Raw genomic sequence first — 21,003 nt, forward strand, 5'->3', positions numbered from 1 at the left:
GACCAAGCTTCCTTCCAAGTCTACCCACATAGCTCAAATAGCTTTGGAACATAAAAAACAGTTTTCAATTTTAAGAAGCTTTAAGATAGAAAGAAATTCAGCTTTTTATCCTACCATCTACATTTAGTCTCTTAGCTCCTGCAGCTTCTACAGTGATTTTAGGTTTCTCTCATGCTGAACCTTCTTTGGCTTTCAAGAACAGGCACATCTGTTAACACTTCTGAAGGCTCAGAAATGACACAACTCAATCACTGCTTTGTTATGCAGGTGTGTAGCTGCAGCAATGACATCAGCAGTGGATGGTTGAGGGGAAAGCAAGAGGTGGGGAGAGAATGAGAAGTAGCAAGACACCTTTGTTTATGCATGTTTTAAACACTCTCAAAATAATATTGTTCAGCAAAATACGAGTTTTGTCAAGATCAAAGTCCTTGCACTCCGTGCAAATCTGCATAATAGTTGAACATTTAGCTCTGGCAAGCCATCACAGCCTCTGAGAGAAACAGAGCACACCATCCTGGTCCCTGAGAGATCACTGCTTGTTTTCTTCAAAATAGCAGCCAAGAGGCTGAGGCCTGAATACCTTTAGACACAAACAAAAGAAAGAAATTAAACTTTCATGTTTTATGTAAGGTGAATGCATTATTAATATTTCTGTTGCTATTGAAACAAGTAGCAAATAGATGCTCTGTCACACTTCCTTTGCAGTTTTGGATAGCACCTTCTGTACTCTGGAGTGAAATCCTACTTTCTCCTCCTTACTTATGAGGATGCATCACCTCCAGCTGATCCTATCAGCCCCAATAATAAAAATCCACCCAGAGTAGTACGTGCAGAACCACTTTTCCAGTTATTTATTCAGATGACTAATCTTACACTACATGTATTGTGATGTTCTTTGCATTTGAGTTTGTCAAAGCTTCAAACATTTCATACGTCTGTCTCTCAAGGGACAGATGCAAAGCCTCTTCTGGGAGCAATATGCCAGCTGGAAAGGTGTCCACTTCCAGGGTCTTGTCATTCCCTCTTTGACAGCTGAGTTGCACTTCAAAATTATGTAGTCAGATGAATTAGGAAGCTTAAACAGCATTTATACATAGGTCTTTGCTGGCACAGCTCAACGTGATTTTCTGCACTTGAGAAACAACTTCAAGTTTCCTCTCACTTCTGTTGCTGGTTAGCTCAGTACTTTTTGTTTTAGAAATTGCACTTTGATTCCCAAGTGAAAGATCTCACCATGTCAAAGCAGACGACAGATTCATACCTCGATCTAGCAAGTGGGAAACAGAACCTGCACCCATCTGCAGCACCTGAACCATTTTTACATTTATGACAGAGTGAAAAGCAACGCTGGAACCTGAAGAACAGTTAAGCCATGTGCAGGAAAATCAGCTGTTCCAGCCTTCAATTCACTAATGAGAGTAGACTGAAATCAAATGTTATTTTTTTCTCAAAATGAATGTTGTTGCATCAGCCCAAATCTTGAGTCTTATTAGATAGATCATTCTATTGTACTTTAAGTGCCACATGACAACCCCTAGATGCAGGATAACCCAGAGCAGTACCACCTCCTGACTTCATTCTTAATTCTTACAGATGCATAACTAAGACACGATTTACAATGATCAGGACTTGAGAAGACAGTACCCCCTCAAATTTTGTCAAATACCAATGCAGAATGTTCAACACACAACCAGTTGCATGGCCATGTATGTCAAATCAAATTTAAGATTTTTCAGTTGAGGAATATTTAGAAATAATGAATTTCAGTAGCAAAGGAAAACAATGGATTTTTGGTTCTTGAAATGGCTTCAAATGTCATTTAAAGTTAAAAGGAAATTAAAGTAAAATCAATTTGGTTCTTCACAGGCAGCGCCGTTCTGTGTTACAGATTAACTATGAAGATACAAAGTCACTCAGCGTGGCTGTGCCAAACCAGCTCAGTCCAGCCCGATTACAGGTTCAGGCACAGCTCCACACTTGGTCTCAAAGCTTGCTCAGGCTGGAGAGCTGCACAGATCACTCTGTCAGGCAAAGATGCCTATGAGACACTGACAGAGCCTGTAAGGCCTTAAACCCCTGCACTGTTTCACTCAGCTCTGTGAAAAGACAGTGTTGCCTCTCTGCTATTGCACAACACAGAAAAAGGTGCAAGTGTTCACCTGCCTTACCCAAAGCTTCAGTTTCAGCCCAGATTCAACTTGAAAATGCCCATCTCTGATGTGGATGATGTTCCTCAAGGCCCACTATTTCAAAAGAGTAGTGAAACAGCTCACAGGCAGAGCTTGAAGGGCCCCCGTGCTCTGGCTCACAGCTGCCCCAAGGCACAATCCTGGATAAATGCTTTTGCCCAGAGAGGCTGGGGCACCTAAGAGATGTGCGTGATGTGTTACAGGGCTTGCTATCCTTGCCTTTAGAAACCTTTGTAACCATTCCCTCAGTATGATTATGTACTTTACAGCAGTGTTATCTAAATCAGACTTCTCCAGCTTGTTTTATTTCAATCAAAACAGAAATGCAATACTTCCGGTGACAATAGCTTGTGACAAAACCATGATGCCACTGTCACACATTCCTATTTCATATTATGTTTCAGTCATGAGTTCAGAACAGACTGCACAATCAATTATAAATGCCACCTTTTATGATAATGTGGGTGTTTCCTTTGCAGGAAATCCAGCTTTACATGCACAGACACTTTTTCTCCCAAGAGGCTTCAAGTACAGGCAACACAATAAACCCTTTAAAATTATGACAACTGGTTGACAATCATTGCCATATGTACATTTGTTTTATATATTCTAATGCTTTCTTCAAACGTTCTTATTAAAGTCATAGAGATTAATAAAAATATGGGTTTAAGTGTTTCTTTAAAAGGCTTTATCATCAGACGTAGAGTAAAACAATTTAGACAATTCATTACAGCAGAACAGCCATTGAAATGATACAGCAACAAATCAAATTTTTTTCTGCTACAGGAAGATTTGGGAAAGTATTTAAAATTACATTTCCCTAGGGGCAAATGAGAACTTTCATGATGAAAGACCTCGAATAATAAACGGAAAGTAAATAATCACAGTCTCTTAGATTCATATCTTTAGACACATGTAATGAAAGCATTACATGCAGACAATACTGCTTCAACTAGATTTAAAGACAAACATGAAGCACTTTTAATATGATACAATGCATTCCTGCTTAATTATTATTTCTAGGTAGGCTTTGTTAAGCGTTGGGGTTTTTGTTTTGTTTAACTCCCTCTGCAACACACAGGATCTGGCCTGGAAACTGCCCCAGTGAAGTGACTCAGGGACACAGTTCAAGACAAACCATAGACCACAGCACACCTGGGAACCTGCTCCAGGGATCTATTAGGGAAAGACATTCCCTATCAACTAAGAGGCAAACTGGGGGGGGAAGGTCCTACTGAACTGCAACAAAACTTCAGAAGACAATCCTCAGCCCACATATCTTTGTTTAAATCCTCCTCCTACTCAGGAGCAATTAAAATAAAAAACTTGTGCCAATGCAGGACTGGAGACAGAATTCTCTTAAGCATTTCTACTCTACCTCTTTGGTATAACCAGATGAACATGACATTTGCCTTTTTTTTTTTTTTTTTAAACCAACAGCTGTTTATCATTGCATTTGCTTCATGTAGTTGCCTGTTTAGCTATATTGAGGTACAACTTTTACTTAATGCCTTTATATATGAGTTATGCAAAGTGTTTTAACTTATCCCTCCACTTTGCATGCTCATACATGGTTAAAGGGTCATACCCTCCCACCTCACTCCAGGTGCTGGAGGAAAATAACGATAAGTTCATGAGGCTACTGTGTTTCATAGACTAAAACAGTGGCAAAAATTACTGAATAAAATGTGTCTAGATCATCTAAATACACAGTTGTGCACAGACACCATTAATGCCACATAATTCCTAGATTGTAACTTTTGATAATTTGAAAACCTACAATTTCCAGGACTTATGATGAAAGCACTCTGGTGATAAAATATAGCACTCTGCAAGTAGCCTGTCTCCTGTACAGCTGGAGGAGCTGAGGGACAATATCACCTGATTTCACAGAATCACCTGCGAAACCACAACTAAGGCTCCCACACTTTTGGTTTCCATGTCTCAATTCACAACAAGAGATCCCAGCATCCCATCAGACAGTGGTGTGCTCTGGGCCTTGCAGTAAGAGGTGAGTCTGCATGAAAACTAAAACATAAAAAATACCTCGATCATGGTAGAGGACTAACTAAAAATATGAAAGTTTTCCATGTGGTTGATCAAGGGAGTTCACAGCTCTGACATGGTAACAACCAAACTCATAATATTGTCCTTTCAATCTTAAAACAGTCATTTACAATTTGCTTCTTCTGTTTCCCACTCCCTTTACTACATTTAAACAGAAATCTCAAAACAGCAGCAGGGTATTTTAGAGTTATATATTATTCCACGCGGTGAAGCCTGGGAAATTCATATGAAGCAAGCTTTATTCTTGAAGTTAAGAAATCAGAAGACTGAAATGGATAAACATGCTGCTGACCTTGTTCAAGCCTTCTAAGAGAGCCTTACCGATGAGATAGTCATCCATAAAAAAGGTCTCCTGGAAAACATGATGCTACTACTATTTCAGAGCACCCAGATTCACAATTGTAGAAGTGAGCCTTCTGCTTTAATGATCCTCTGGTTTAGCCCATCACATAACTCTTAACACGTTCCCAAATGTGTTGCGTAAGCAAGGCAGATAAATCCAGAAATTAAGCACCAGTAATGTTTATGTCCCTGATAAACAGAGTGATACTTTCTCTCGGTAAAAAACAGCACAGAGAATGTTCATTTTACATTCAGTTTCCATCAAAACAGCACAAGTTCCAAGAAACGGCTCAAATATACATCTTACTCCAAAAAAAGTCACGTATCATACAGGCTTTTAGTTGCAAACAGCAGATAGAAGAGATAATCTAGCTGAGAAATAAAAAAGGAGAAGTTTTTTTCCAGTCTAGAAATAAGAAATTTTGTTTCAGTTTCCAGATCAAGGCATTATTTGGTTTTATACTTGCAGTTCTGCTTTGTGAATTGCTAAACCTGCAGTAAGGCACATAATATTTTAAAAGAACCTCCAGTATCTTGGGAAAAGTGCACTGAAGCGCTTCTGTGTTAGAGCAGAGCCCTAAAATGTCATTTAGTAATGAAAATTACCCACATCTTTCTGACATCTATCATGATAGAGAATTGAAGGATGTCAAAGTGTTAGAAGGCATTCCTGAAATTAATGGTTCAGCAACTTAGATAAGATTTTTAAAGATTTCTAGAGAACATCCAAATATATTAAAAATCCCATTACCCTCAATAGAACAAGTAACACCTATTTACCTGGAGCAACAGGGAACAATGCAAAACTAGCATGGCTTTGACACACAAAGATTTTGTGCAGAGGAATGATGTGGAAGCCCCCAGGTCCCTGCGCTTGGAAACAACTCCTTCCTTTCCTGGTACACAGGCAAAACAGGAAATATGGGAACCTACTGTCTGACTCCCTGAAGAAAAACCCAGTAGGTCCCCCCATTCCTGTGTGGCTGCTTTGCAACTCCCATGCCCTGGTGAATGCCAGCCATGGGGAAGCTGTAACTCTTTCACTCGATGCAACTCATCTCCTGGATGAGCCAGTTCTGGACTTCAGTGGCTCACAGAGCAAATGGATTCCCTTCACAGGAAATACACAGTTGAGGTGGGCTGGCAAAAGACTAATATTGGGCAGAACTTCATCACTTGGAACTTGTGTGCTTTATTTCTGATCACTTAGTTTTGTGGTTTTCCGTTAGAGAACATTAGTGTGTTTAAGAAGATTACGCTTCTTCCTCTCCCAAGTTTTGGAGACATGGGAAACACACACATTCAGACACACTAACCCAAATCAGGTAAGTGCTTCAGGCAGCCAAGTACCCACGCACAAGCCACCTCCCGAAGTCAAGTCCTGATTTAAGTCTCTCTTTAAAAGAGAGTATTTAAAGTGCTCACAGCAGTTACTGAGGTTGCTTTAGAATTTCCTGTAGCGGGTTTTCATATTGCCATTATATTCCCTGTAGTGAGTGTTTTAGTATTCTAGTAAAGCCTTCCATTATTTGGAGTATGCACAGTCTCATCAAGGCGTTCTGGTGTTAAAAATGACTGAGTGAAGCTTCTGAAAACACATGAGATACTCCTTCATATCCAAATCATGTTTCTTTAAGCTTTTCTGTTCCACATGGACTATTCAACCCATTTCACAATTAATCTGAAGTAACAGCAACCTAAACTTGCATGAGTGTATTAAAGGCATAAAAACATCTATGACTTTGTCTAAAACTTTATATTAAAAAAGGGATCAAGTGCTGCCTTATATATTCACAAGAAAAAACGCAAATCTCATCTAACTCCCAGGGTCACTCCACAGATGTACATCAATCACAGCACCATGTTTTGCACTAGGTATAAAACTGCCCTTTCAGCCTGTATTGTGACAGGCATTTTGAGATTTCCTCTAGTGTGTTTGCTTTCAGTCTCTTGTGCACAACAAACTATGAAGGAATATTTTTATCTGGGTTTTAATTGTTGAAAACCAGCTTGAATTCAAATCAAAAATAATAATAAAAAAAAGCTACTCTCTTTTTCATCTCACAAAAGAAGAAAATTAAATTCCAACCTATCAAAAAGTGAGAGAATTAAATTTTATTTGAACAATCAGCTGAAGGCTGATATTTTCAAAAGCATTTAGGTATCTAAAGATAAGGACTAGCATTTCTGTAAGCTTTTTAAAGGTTTTTAATGTAAAACAATTAATGAAAATTAATCACTAGCACCTTTTGCTACTTGAATACTTTTGAAAAACTGGTCCATACTGCATTAATTGCTTAAAAATGTGCGTAGCTATACTTCTGCTCCTGATCAATAAGCACTGATTTCAGTTAAAACATTTGACATCAGAGGAGCAACTTTTCATGGTTATGTGACACTCTAAGCATGAACAATTATTTAGAAAGAACAAATTAAAAAGACAAAAACTGAATGAATTCTACTCCACTGTAGCACTGTAGCATGTGCATTGAGTAGATTGGATCAGAATTCATCTGACCAGGTATTGCACTGAATTAAGTTTTAAATAAGTATGCTCACTGTGGTGTATTTCTCTTTATGCCAGGAAAAAAAAACCCGATCAGAATTACAATTATTCACAACACTGTGAAATCCAAGTAATTGTGAAGTCACGACTGTTAATTTCCAAATATAAGCTTTTCATTATTCACTGGATGTCAATCACATGCCAGGAATTTTTAAATAAGTCCCAATATTGCAAACAGAGAAAACAAGCTTTTTTGGTTTAATGAATAATGATTCAGACACTTTCTTACAGAAGAAGCACCCACACAATTTATCACCACTTTCATCTGTCATCCCACACGCTTGGCTTTTGCTCATATCAACATTTTTCAAAATGAATTAATTATTTTCACTCTAGTTATGATATCAGTTTTGCAATCAGTAAGGCTAGCAAAAAAAAAAAAAATCACAGAAGCATCAGGCTGCTGATATAGGAAAACTGTTTGTGCCGTTTGTACAAATGTGAATTTTTGAACTCAGAAGTTCAAAAATTTACCATTTATCACCTGCCTGAAAACCTTTCAGCACAAGTTATTATGCCATCAGTTTTGTAAGATGGTGAATAATCAATATAGAAATTCATTAAATAGCTACAAGAGAAGAAACCAGATCATGATTTTCAAGTCATCCTCTGATAGTCAGATAGTCTGATAAGTATAAAGCAAAGAGTCACCACTCAGTCTTCCTCCCTTGACGATTTCAAGTGATGAGATTCTATCACTGAAGTATAGATAGTATCCTGCAGGAGAAAATACTCAAAACAACCTCCCAAGAGAAGTGTTGCCTCTTGCTTCATAGCTACTATTTAGATGCCCCAGTTTAACAGGATCCAAGACAGCATTCTTTACCAAATGCTAACATGCTGCATGGCAATAATTAACATAAAAGTTTTATTAGAAAATGGGGGTTTTTGTTAAAGCTGTCATTTTTAAAGGCTACCAGAAAGAATTTACTACATGTAATATTATCATATCCTGACATCTCAACTTGCCAGGATGTGAAGAAAATTATGTATCTCACTAGAAAGCTCAGAGAGATATCAGACTTCAAAGACCTATGTAATTTATGAGATGATTGCTAATTTTTGGCAGGAGCCAGACTAATGAAGAGTTCAAGGTAAGGAGTCCCATCTATTTACAAAATAAGGAAGAATCAGTGACTTGGAAAAACCAACAGTGATACAAGGTTTCTTATGGAAGTTTATGTTATGAGGAAAGAAAAAGCCAGAAACTGTCAGGGAACATTAATTTACAGATTATTCAAAATACAAAATTACTCAAATACAACAAAAAAAAAAAACCAAAACAAACCTCCACAACACCAAACCATACTGTCATATCAGATTGCTAGAGACAAGAGAAACACCAAAAATACTGATTTCAAACCCAATATCTGCTGGGGACACTGACAATGGGAACTGTCAGTGTCCCTCATAGTGCTAATGTTTGCTGTACACAGGAAAACAGGGTTCAGTAACATTTAAACAAAATTATCCTCTACATATGAAACCTTTATTCAGCAATCCTACCTTAGGGGAGGACTTAGCACTCAGCTCCAGGAACAGCAGATTTGATCCTTCTCATTTCAAGGAGTCTGCTGAAAGCTGCTCTTCCAAAGGGACTAACTCAGGCAAGTCTTGTTCATTTGACTACTTTTTATATTAACATGAAAACAGGCACAGATCCTGACAGTCATGTTACTTTGCCAGTATAAAAATATTAAAGAAATAACTATCACATATTGATTCCCTAGATTATATAGGTCAATTATTCTGCTTATAGATGCTGAATGTGAAAAATCATAATCTCATTCCTATGCCACTGAGGCCAAAGGAAGACTGCAGAAGGGAGTACAGATATATGCAAGAGAGATATATTATACCAGGTCATTGAGACAAACAGAAATAATTAGAGAAAAAAGATTAAAACCTTCTGTCACACATATATGCTATGGGTGTCACTTTTGTCAGTTTTTTCCTATCCCAAGGAGATATCAGCAAGTCTGCTGGAGAGTGGGTGTTCTGTAGAATGAATTAAAGGTGTCTAGAAAAGGCAGTACAGAAATCTAGCAAAAAACTTTATTGAAATATGCTAAAACTAAAAGAGGAGAAACTATGCACAAGTGAGACTGTAGTGGGCGTCACACCCTTCATTCCAAAAACACAATTAACTTTCATTCATATCCTACCAGGAACAAAATTCTCCTCAATGTTACATATCAGTAGTGGGACAATTATCCATGCTCTCCTCCTCTAGTTTTGAAATAGCTTTAATATCATTACTTGAGAAAGGAGGTATCACTGATATCTCCCACCTCCCTGCACCTTGTGGTCACTAACCAAGGGCTGGGATATTCACTGCTGTGCTCTGCAGTCTCCTGCATTACAGAAAACGAAGTGACTAACAGAATTAAGTTTGTCAGGAGCCCGTATGCTTGGGGAAAGATTAAGGAATGTAATGAAGCAAGTATGAATTCTTGGGAGGAAGGAATCTACGTGGGTTTTAGGCCCTCCAATCCAAGCCTGGGCAGATGGGTTACATTGGCAGAAGGCTCAGACATTGCTAATTCACTTAAAGCAGCAGCAAGACGACTGGTCTGCTGGGTAATTAGCACTGAAATTGCCCATGGCACCACAGTCTGTGGCATCCTATAGTCAGGAGGTTTTCAGATTAGTGAGGTGTTTTTTTCCTTTTTAGTTTCTACGTAGGGATGGCTTATGATTTTGCAAACAGGAGTGTTTTCATCAAGCCAGGCACCAGCTCGTACACAAATCAGAGCCGAGCAATGCTGGGGTTTGTGTGCACACCATGGCTCTCAACATGCTACACGGCCAACACACCACACACGAGCCAGCTATTTACTAGACTGATTTCTAGGGGGACATCAAGCTCTCATTTCTCCTTCTCCCTCCTAGTGTTCTCTGGAAAAGGCTGTTTCTCTTCATGAGAACACTACTTTACCACTCTGCACTTCTATAAATAATTCCATGAACGTGATTAGATAAGCCCCCCTTTTCCAGGATGACCCTCCTGCACAGTCCATGGGGTTTCTCACTATCCCATCCATGGATCCCTGCTTTGCTGGCTCAACCTCCGGCCAGCACAAAAAGCCACGTTTCTCTGGTCAAGGAGTAAATGGGATTCCCTGCAGAGCCTTTACAGCTGCCAAACCATTTGGCAGAATTTAAAGGCACACAAGGCAACACCTTCCCTCCCCCTGAGGGAGCACCTCAGCCTGGGGGATGAAATAGCAGCAAATGTTAAAGAAATGGGAAGCACAAATGAGCAGAATGAATCCCTGAGTTCTCAATACTACAGATTTAGTAAAAAGAAGTGGTATGTGAGGCTGTGCTACTACCACTTATGGGATATAAAAGCAGTATCATCACTTTTGGTCAATGATTTGGGAACTGTGGAAATAGAATTAATTCCTCTTTTGGACAAAAAGAATATAGACTAAGTATGTCTTATTGTACAAGGTCAGCTTGACCTTTCTAACAGACTACCATTTGGCAAGCAGTTTTCTTAAGTCCTTTGAAGTATTTTATTGTAGTAGAGGTAATCTAATTTGCTCAAGGTTTTCAAGAAGTGCAAAAATAAAATTCCTGACCAACAGAGAACTCACATCTTGAGTAAGTCTTATAGAATTACAGCTAAATATTTACAATACTGGCAGTATTTTCCAGAACAGTTTAGAGGTTTCGTAACTAAAAATAAACACCTAAATGAAAATTTAGTAATCATTACAACAGACTTATTCTATGGGTTTATGTATCCCTAGAATTTGCATTAGGTCCACCAAGGGAATCATGATAATCCTGTTATCTGCAGGCAGCTAATCACAACTGACCAGTAGTAAACACTCCAAATTTAAGATTGAGGACATTAATAAAGCAATTTAGAAGTAACTGTTACGTATACAAGAACATAATAAACAATTGTTACTCTCCAAAAACATATGTCTCGTTGAAGAGTTTACAAGAACAACTGTTAGCCTGTCCTACACTGTATGTATAATGTAGTCAATTACTTTATCAACTTCTCCTTTAATTAAAATTATATTTTTCCTTACATTTTTGACCTAGAGAAAAATGAGAGCAACGCCGTAATTCCCTAGGCAGTCAGATTTTAAGTGTTTTCTTTTATATTCCCCGTGCGAGTTTTTAAACTCTTCTCTGTAAATCTACAATTTTGTGCATGTAAATCTTGACAGCAGCGAGCAACTTAACACTGCTCTTCACTGCCCTTACAAATATACACTGCACTGGAAACACAGCAATCCCTGGTCAGACTGACAAGGGTCAACACAGACAAGCAGAAAGCTCCTCTGAAGAGAAGTCCAGAAAAGAATGCACTAAATGCAATTACAAAAAGAATTATGTGGCAGTTTTTCTTCTCCGTGGTTTGTTCTAATTTACTTAATTACTTAAAACCAGAAATGTTTAGATACTACGCTGAGTAATCTGTAAGGCAATGCTGGTTTGGTATTTGCTGTTTTGTTGGTTTATAAAGGCAAAACCTATCTTTGTCTTATTATTTTATTATTTGCATTATTTTTATTAATTGCAGAATGAAAAGTTGCTTAAAACCTAAGGCATCTAACAGGGAAATCAAATCAAATCCAGAGCACCAAAACCAGCAAATGAGTCACTCATTTTATGCAAGAGATTGTAAAATGTGGTTGCCTGTGATGGCAGGGAGCTGAGTTCAGTGCCCCAGCAGAGCCCTGCCAGCCTTGTTCCTATCTGGGTAACTTCTTGACAGACACAGCAGGTATGGAGTGCAAAAAAACCACCAAACAACTCCCCCCCAGCCCAAACCAGTAGGTTTCTCTACTTTTCCTGCCAAGAGTAGGCAAACAGCATCTCTTTGTGCACACATGGATGCTGTTTGCATCGCCTTTGCATTTTAACAAATCCCACGCTGATCGTGACCTATGCAGTGTATAGAGAGAGAAACTGGAGAACTTTTCACAATAAAAAAATATTTAACACAAAGTAGTAATATATATATATATTCTATGATTGTTTGTCTCCATGACAATTCTAAGATGAACTGTAAACTCTGAATTATTCTAGCTCTTCCTGAAGTAGCAGCATTATTAAGAAACTAAACAGTCCTCCTTAATCTAATAGCAAAAGTTAGCAATTCAATTTTACATTTGCTGTTTAGTTGTTCACATTAACCTTTAGACCCCCTTAAATGACTAAACCTGTTTTTTAACTGGGAGCAGCTCAGTACTAGGTAAGCACCAATATTACATTTCAGTATTCAAAAGTCAAAAAGATAACAAATGCCTTCTGAATAAAGCTCAATTTTTAACTTTGGAAATAATTCGGCCTTTATTTAAATTTAAATCTGAGATGTATTCACTTCTCATTTGTATGATTTTACTCCATCAGCAGGTTCCAGGATGGATTAGTTTAATTAGCAGAGAAATTAAAATGTCTTAGGCCCCTCCAGATTAAGATACTCTACAATATATGACTTTCAATATTTACTATCAGAGTATCAAACTCCATTATTCAAGATACAGTTCTGTCCTGCCTAAATTTCTCATGTAATAATAGATCAAAACTACCAGCACTGTAATTTTTTAAGAGTTATGAAATTCTCATTATACTCAGTTACTTATTTGTAGTGGTATAAATACACAATCATACCCTTAATCACACCCAAGCAACCAGCAGTAAAACAAGTGAACTGCATGACTATAAGGACAATTTGCACATAAACATGTATTCATCTTACATTCATTTATATACCACTTATTTATGTAGCATATATATATATATATAAAATCAACAATGCCCCACCATAACTAACATACCCAAGAATATGTAAGATCATATACACAGATTACAAACTGAGAAGACTTGATCTCAAAACTAGAGCTCTCGGTTTCACCAAACAACCACCTCCTAGGCCAGCTAAATGTTAGTTAAATATCTGAAGACAAAAAAAAGTAACACATGCAAAGCAATTCACACTACACGTCAAATGAAAACATAATGCAGTGCCTTCTCATCCTCACGTAACATTTTGTTCACATGATACTCTTTCAAAAACCAACTTTGAAAAGAATTTGTTGGGAATAACAGCTTCTCATTAAAGCATTTAATATTGGTCGAGATAGAAAACAAACAAATAAAAGAGTATAATCTGTGTCTCTAGAACAAGTGAACAGCCACTAATACAACTACTTTAAATATCAGTTGCACAAGCCAGGGGCTAAAACAATGCAGAAAGGGGTCACTCCTCTCCCCATATTTTTGTATTCTAACCAGAGATAAAATTCTTAGCAACACAGAAGAGTAGGAGATGTGGTACAGCTGAAAAATGCTGCCATTTTTTCATTTTCCTGCAAAGTAATTATGGTAAATTATGCCATGCTGTCTACAGTGAATTAAGAAGCAATTATCATTATTTCAAATAAAAATACTGCAAGAATTATGACAAATAAGGCAGTGATAAGGGTAAGGTAATTTCTAATGCAATTCCTTTAGTCAAATACACATTTAAAAACTATTTCAGAAACTTTAAACTCTTAGAAAAGAAACCATACCTGATACTCTTCTGTTGTATCGGTTAACAACTGGAGCTGAAAAAAAAAAAAAATTAAAATTACACATTTGTGTTATTACAAAGTCATCATCTTTTTTAATCATTATTATTTTTACTATATCGGTCCTATACAAATTTCCAAAAAAATAAAATGCTTCAGTGTAAAGCTTTCATCCATTTACTTGCCAGCCAGTGTTTATTTAACATTAAACTGCATATTCCTGAAAGCCATTACATGCTAAGATAGCTGGTAAGAGCCTTGGGGTTCTTTTTTACCTAATTCTGAAAAAAAATACACCTTTACAGAGGTTACTCAGTCTTAACCTACCATCAGTTCCCAGCCTATTTTACTTAGTGTTATTGCACAACATTCCAGTACTTTAGGTTAGCTCTACCTACTTAACATGGATCAAAAGGCAAAGGAACTTACTGCTAATCCCTTCTCTACTCCTACAGAGCACAAGCTGTGTGAGTACCAAGGCAGTGCTCCCATAATAACTCCAGTCATCTATCCCTGACCAAGGCTGTCTTCCATAAGGGATTTAAATCAAAAAATTCTGAGATGGATAACCCATTGCTTCCTTGCTCCTTTGTTCATGCTGTTGGCTATACAAGGTATCTGAACTTCAGTTTGGGATGAACTTCCTGACTTTCACTGTTCACATACATTTTGACATTAGGCCAACCTTCAGCAAACATTATCTTTGTCCCTTTCACTGTAACCAAGTTACTGCCTTCGTGAGCAGCTTCAGTCTCAACACAAAAACCAGTTACCCTGTAAAGCTTCACCCAGAACAAAACCAAAGCTTTCTGCTCTCCTTCACCAACCAAACTAACAACCAAGGTAATTTTATTCTGAGTGCTTCATGCTTTCCCAATTCTCTTCCTTTTTGAAGGATAGTTCTATTTTTCCTGATAAAACCAATGAACTTTTTATTCCATTCTTTAAACATTCAAGAATTAGATGAGCCCTTATACCCCATCAAAGCACATGCATCACAGAGCCAAATGTATTAAACCCACGCTACTAAAATCTTAATGACCCCATCATGTCTTAGAAGTTACAAACTCTTGAGTATCTTGGCACCACCAGAATATGAAGGACAATGCTTTCTTAGCAAATACACAAGAACTCAGCTTCTCTGGAGCACTTAGAACCACCCTGTATCTGCATGAAAACACATAAGTGAGAAAAATAAGATCGAAATTATTATTGTGTATTCTTTTGTAATGATAAAGGAAATCAGAAGAAGTTGGGGTGGGGGGAATAATCAGGGTAACTCCATAGAATTTTCAGCCAAATCTACCCACAAGGAGACAATGCTTAGCTTCACAAGAAGCTCAGGATTAAAAGCAAGATTATTCTGAATTTTACAATTTAGATGTAGATCTGAACTTCTATAACATGACATAACCCCTATAAAAATAACCCTGATGCAGTGTTTCATACATCAAGATTGAAGAGGTTCAAAAACACTGAATAATAAACCTGAGAATTCAGGCAACTTTATCTTCAGACCTTTAAGCAATTTTTGACAGCAGCAACCCTTCCTGCAAATAAGGGCAGCATAAATCTCACTTGCCAAAGGACACCAGGGATGTGAGAACTTTCACCTTAAAGGGAGGCAGGCATTGGGAACACAGATCCATTCAGGTTTATTAAACGAACAAACCTGTGCAACTCCCTATACTGAAAGTGTTTATATATTTTGCCCTGCTCTTAACTTTTCCACGTGGGTCTGTCTGTGGTCACCAGTGGTGACACAAAACTGCTCTGGACATTAATGTGCCCTGCAGTGGTACATTCAGCCTTATCATTAGTTTAGTGAGCCAGTCTCAGTGAGCATTAAAGTTGGCAAATTGGGACCTCGAGAAACAGGAACACTCATCACTTTTGTCCAGAGACACAGCCAAGAGCCTACCAGTTCTCAGGTATTGAAGAAGAGGAACAAAGCCAATTAGTTCAGTTTCCACCACCAAGTGATTTTTTACAAGAGAAATACTCAATTCAAAACAGAATTTGATGTTTGCTGTACGAGCACCTCATCAAGGTCATAACAGTTTCAAGTAAATGTTTAACTCCTCTATGGATTCAGATACTGTTAATCAACACCGTTAGTAAGTAAAAACATTGTTTCACACTCTATCTGCCACATGCAGAGTTTCTTCGCTACTTCATGATTCCTACACTCATTTCTTACTCATGTTTAACATTTTAGTGTCTTTGAGCAGAATTAATATACTATGGAAAACTCTGACGTACTTTGGGTAACAGAAAAAAAATCCACTTTTCAAAGACTATGTCTTCTTTTAGAATCTTGATTATTTTATCCCATAGCAGGGTTCAGTGTCATCAAAACTGCATCAAGTTTTCCAATGTTAAAAATGAGAAAAACACATAACCTTTTAAGGACAGTTAAGAGAGCACTATTATTCTGCCTCCACAAAGCTTTTAAGATTAAAATGATAGTTTGCATTTCTTACACCAGTGACAGTTTTAACATGTATAAAATTCCAGGTTCACTTTTATATGTTGTCAGAAGATGACTATTTTTATGCTAAAGAGAAAATCTGACATTTCCTACTAGAGAAGATCAGGGTTGTTTTTTTTTTCTTCTGGCATACCAATGAAAAGCTCTCTTTGCTTATGACTATTTTCAGTACTGCAGTCACTATAGCCACTCCTCTGGCATCCTTGTGTTTTGTCACTAGAAGTACATGGAGAAAAGCTTGGAATCAAGGACTGCTAAGAGAACAGCTCCTGAAGGTCCCACATACATCTACATTAGTCTGTGGACAGATTCCAAAAAACTAGATGGGGTGGAAGGGAATAATACATTTACAGTAAACACAGCCCATCTCTTAGACTGAGCTCTAAAGGGCATCTAATTTAAAGCAATAATAAGGGACACACCAATAACAACCTCTTAGACCAGCACAGCCACCAGAGCAGCCTCTGCCTACACGGTGACGGGAATCCTGAGAATCCAGCACATCAACCTGGTACCACTCACCAGACCTGGGATCTACAAAAACAAGATGAAATTGCTGCTTTGAAACAGGAAACATTTCAGGTTTTGTACCTCCAGTCAGAACTGGAACTGAATTCCCTCCCTGTGCACCAGTGGGACACGGCTCAGGTTGAACAATGGGCCATGTCTCTGGTAATAACATGAACGTTATTATACGTTAATTGCAGAGACTATAATGAGATTAAAAGATTTTGCTGTGAGATGATTGCATTGCAAGCTCTCCGTTATGTCAGAACCTCAGGTGCAGCAATATTCAAGTCCAAAATGTCTCATACCTTTGGCACAGTTCCTGCTTTTACTTGGCTCACAGGAACCAAGACACAGTAATTGGGTAAACACAACAAAAACTGAGTTAAATTAAACCATTGTACCAGAAGAGAGTAAAACGGCCCAATTTCCTCCCTGGCAGCCAAAGGCAAGTGACTCTGGCAGTGGAAAGGCAGATCAAGCTGTGCATTCCACAGTTTTGCCAGAACTGACTCAGGGCAGTGATCCTACTCCACTGTTCAAGAAAAATGAGAAATGTCTGCTGAACATGTCTGTGTTCTCTACACTGTCCTGAGGCAGTGTAGACTGAATTAAGCACTAGGTAGGAACACTTAACGGGCTGTTTCAGATTAAAAAAACCTTTCTTCCTCAAAGCAAAGGTATGTCATTACATTTATTTAATAAAAAATTATGTGAATAATTTGCATAAATAAACCAGTACAGTACATTTCATTACTTAAATTCACAAATGTACCTTACATCAAAGAGCGGTACTGCTACAGAGCTGTACTATTACTTATTAGTGCCTCCATTCCATTGGTTTCTCTCACTTGAAATATTAGGAATGTAAATTTCTGAATCACAGACTGGGATTTTAATTTTTTTTTTTTAAATACTTTCAAAAAGTAACAAAACAGGAATTTCTTCAGTATTTTTCAGTTTGCTTGGGCATTGAGATTTACTTTGAAGCACCGGATGCTGGATTTTGGCTCACTAAGCTTAAACTTACAAGAGTTCTGATTATGCCTACAGGTAGGTGTAAAACTCAGCCTCACAGGTGAAAAATGGACACAGATATTACCTTTTTTTACACCTGCTTTCAAACCAAACCAACGATTAAAGTGTTTAAGGCAAACAAGTGACAGTAAAATCATTCTTTACGATCAGACCTAAAAGCATGCTTTTCCTACAGTGCATGGGCTCCCTTCTCTGACAGTGACTTTGAAAAGTGACTAGTAAAAAAAAAAACACCATCAGGCTTTTTCCAATGTACACTACTACCATCACAGGGAAAGCTGCTTCTCCACACTACTCATAAGCCTGAAATGAACAGAAGTACAACCAGCTATTGCTATGCTCTTCTTACTTGCCCAAAGAACATTAAATTCCTCCAGAAAGGACAAATGAAACTCAAAAGATCAGTTCAGGGTCACAGGAAAAAAAAATTCAGGGTCAAACGAATGACTGGCATTCCAGGCACAATGTTACAGTATTAGATGTATTGGATACCTTGAAAACATCCTCCTCCTCCACAAGCCCCTTGCTTTTTACTAGGAGTCATGAACACTTCCTAATTACAACTGGGGTAAAAAAAATCCCCACATGCTCACATTTCTGCTACTGGACACAATTTATAGCAGCAGACTAACTTAAGCTATTGTGCACACAAGTATGTAATAGAGATCTTTTGTGTAACTCTAACCAATTCGACAATTTTTTGATGGTTTCCTGATGAAGGATGGAGCAAAGCTTATAGTAGGTGCCTAAACTTTGTAGTATAGTAGTCAGAATACAAAGAGCATACACACAAAACATCAGCTTTATTAAAACAAAGTAACAAATCAGTGATTTTCAGAGTACTTTCCCATCAAATCATGGCACAAAATCATCCCATGCGAGGAGAGGCAAAAAGAGAAACAGAATGTAAACTGTTCTAATATAACAAGTCAATTAAGATTATCCAAACAACAAGTTGACACTATAAACCATTAAAGCTGAAATACCAGAAGCAGAGTGGAGTATAAATCTGAGGCGTGACTGTCTCTGTGGAATGCTATATCAAGTTACGATAAGGAAGTGCCAGACTACAGCTGTCAAACTGTTTTTCTACACACCAAGATGTTAATGGATGTACATAGATAGGAACCATCACAACTCTGAGAAAACTTATAGGTTCAAATATCAACTTCTTATGAATTCTGGCAATTAAAAAGTAATTCTATAGCAGAAACAAGACTTTCATCATCAGATACACCATCATAATTTAATGAATACCAATCTGAACCTTTCCCTTTGACAAGTAAGTAAAATAACGGGGTTCCCTGTGAATATTTCTAATATAATAGTTGTGTATCCATGATTTCCTTCAGGATGTCTTTGCTGGACAGTGGTAGATTCCACTTCCCCTTCCACATCTCTGCTTGATAAGGTGAGGAGCGTGACTGGGGCTACAAACTACTACAGTTTTTCCAGAGGTAGCTCTGGAACCGAACAGTCCACGTCAAGTTTTCTTCCAGAAAGGCAAAACAGATAGAAACAGAACAGGGTTTTACAGGGACCCTTTTTTTTTTCCCCTTCTATTCCTCTGCTCACCCACCCCCACCAGAAGAGCATGGAAACTTAGAACCTAGTTAGAGACAGGCAGGAGAGACCCTGATGGTGTCAGATGAAGCATGCCAGATATTTGGAGGAAGACAAAAGGTCAGGGAACACTAAGGAAGAAGTGAGTTTTCATAGGGAGTATGGAAAATTAAAAAAAAAAAAAAAAGAAGGCAGAAAAATGGAAACCATGGTCCCTGATTGTCTGTGTACACACACACTTTGCTTTTCTGTAAGAGACTTTCACATCTATTGAGTTGTAAAACAACAACAAAAATTACATTACTATTAAACACTGTTTTCCTCTCTGCTGCAGGACAAGTAATAGAGGCACAAATACCTTTTTATTTCCTAGTATTGAAAAACAGCAGTCATCAGTAGCAAGAGATAACAAAATATAAAAACAAAGTAGCAAAACATCCCGGTCTCCAATTTAATTGATTTTTTTTAATTTGGATTTAAAAATTACTGACAGAAAATGAAGAAACATTCATCTTAAAAGAGCCCCTGACCCTTGCTTTCAAAGATTTTTAGAACCCCTCTAGTAGAAAGAATGCAGCAACTTCTGAAGGGAAAAGTTGAGTCAATCAGCAAGGTCTTTAAGTCAGTGAAAGAAGTTTTATGAAGTTAAAGCTCTCGTGCTATTTTGGGTTGGCTCTTTTTTGGTTTTTAAATATAGAAGAAAAATTCATAGGCATTCTGGAATGGACAGACTTTAAACAGCTGACAAATTCAAGAAGAAATCTTTACCTGAATAACTGAAAGGAATTTGGGTGAACCTCTGGTTATAACGGCATTTCCTGACTAAGATTTTAAGAGTTTTGTTTGTTTGTTTTTAAATTAAAGATACTTCAGAAAAATGTATCCCTATTTCAATATTCTCTTTCCATAACTGAATTTGAACAGTCATGCATGGTACTATTTTGATTACGTTTCTCAGCAGATATTAATTTACACAAAAAAGGACCATGACCCTTCTATGCAACGAACTCTGCTCTCAGAATTCAGGAGTTAATACAGCCTGACTGAAGCTTAAGTACAGGAGAACAAATACCTATCAAGCAGCACTCTGTATTATCTGACATTGCAATGGTATGACCCACAGCCCTCTCCTATTTCTTGCTGACATCTCAGATCAAGCCAAACAGCACATTTTTGTGTGTTCATTTTTTATGAGAGTAATCTATATTATGAAGATCAAAGAGATAGCAACAAGGCACGCACTTGCTTTACAGACATGAAATTAGAAAAACTCCCCATGCTGAGGTACAATCTCAGCTGAAAGGACACATTTCACAGTGATTAAAGATATAACCGTATGCTGATACTACAACAGAGATTGTCAGAGACTGAAATGAAAGACCTGGGAATGTTTTCAAGTTTTAGAAAGACAAAATTATACACTGCACAGAGAAGGAAGGATGCCGCAGAGAACCACGAGAGTAAAGAAGCAGCTGACAAATCTTCAAAGCATTGTCAGAGGAGGCAAGACACTGAAGGGTACAACAAAGCAAGTGAAAAAGGGAAATTTGTTTGGGCTTTAGGTGCAAGCTTAAAGAGGAAGGCATTTCAGAGATAGAGAACCTAAGCAGCCACATTAGTATTATCAGAAAAGTTAAGCAGGCAAGCCCAACATTAAGTAGATGATAGAAAGCAAAGATACTGAACATCCTTGAAAGT

The 21,003-nt window shown here is 37.7% G+C and overlaps 1 protein-coding gene and 1 long non-coding RNA gene across 2 annotated transcripts in view; one reads left to right on the forward strand and one right to left on the reverse strand.

The window, feature by feature from the left end:
* LOC116792052 overlaps positions 1–3,516 on the forward strand; it is a 29,334-nt gene extending 25,818 nt beyond the window's left edge. Inside the window, exon 3 of the long non-coding RNA XR_004358989.1 lies at positions 3,271–3,516. This is a non-coding gene — a long non-coding RNA (uncharacterized LOC116792052). The remainder of the gene's footprint in view (positions 1–3,270) is intronic.
* The window catches only part of PRKAR2A (protein kinase cAMP-dependent type II regulatory subunit alpha), a 61,981-nt gene that overhangs the window by 23,958 nt on the left and 17,020 nt on the right, over positions 1–21,003 (reverse strand). Inside the window, exon 2 of the mRNA XM_032698609.1 lies at positions 13,707–13,742. Coding sequence (XP_032554500.1) covers positions 13,707–13,742 — 36 coding nt within the window. The remainder of the gene's footprint in view (positions 1–13,706; positions 13,743–21,003) is intronic.

Source organism: Chiroxiphia lanceolata, chromosome 11 (assembly GCF_009829145.1).
Source record: "Chiroxiphia lanceolata isolate bChiLan1 chromosome 11, bChiLan1.pri, whole genome shotgun sequence".
Classification (NCBI taxonomy): domain Eukaryota; kingdom Metazoa; phylum Chordata; class Aves; order Passeriformes; family Pipridae; genus Chiroxiphia; species Chiroxiphia lanceolata.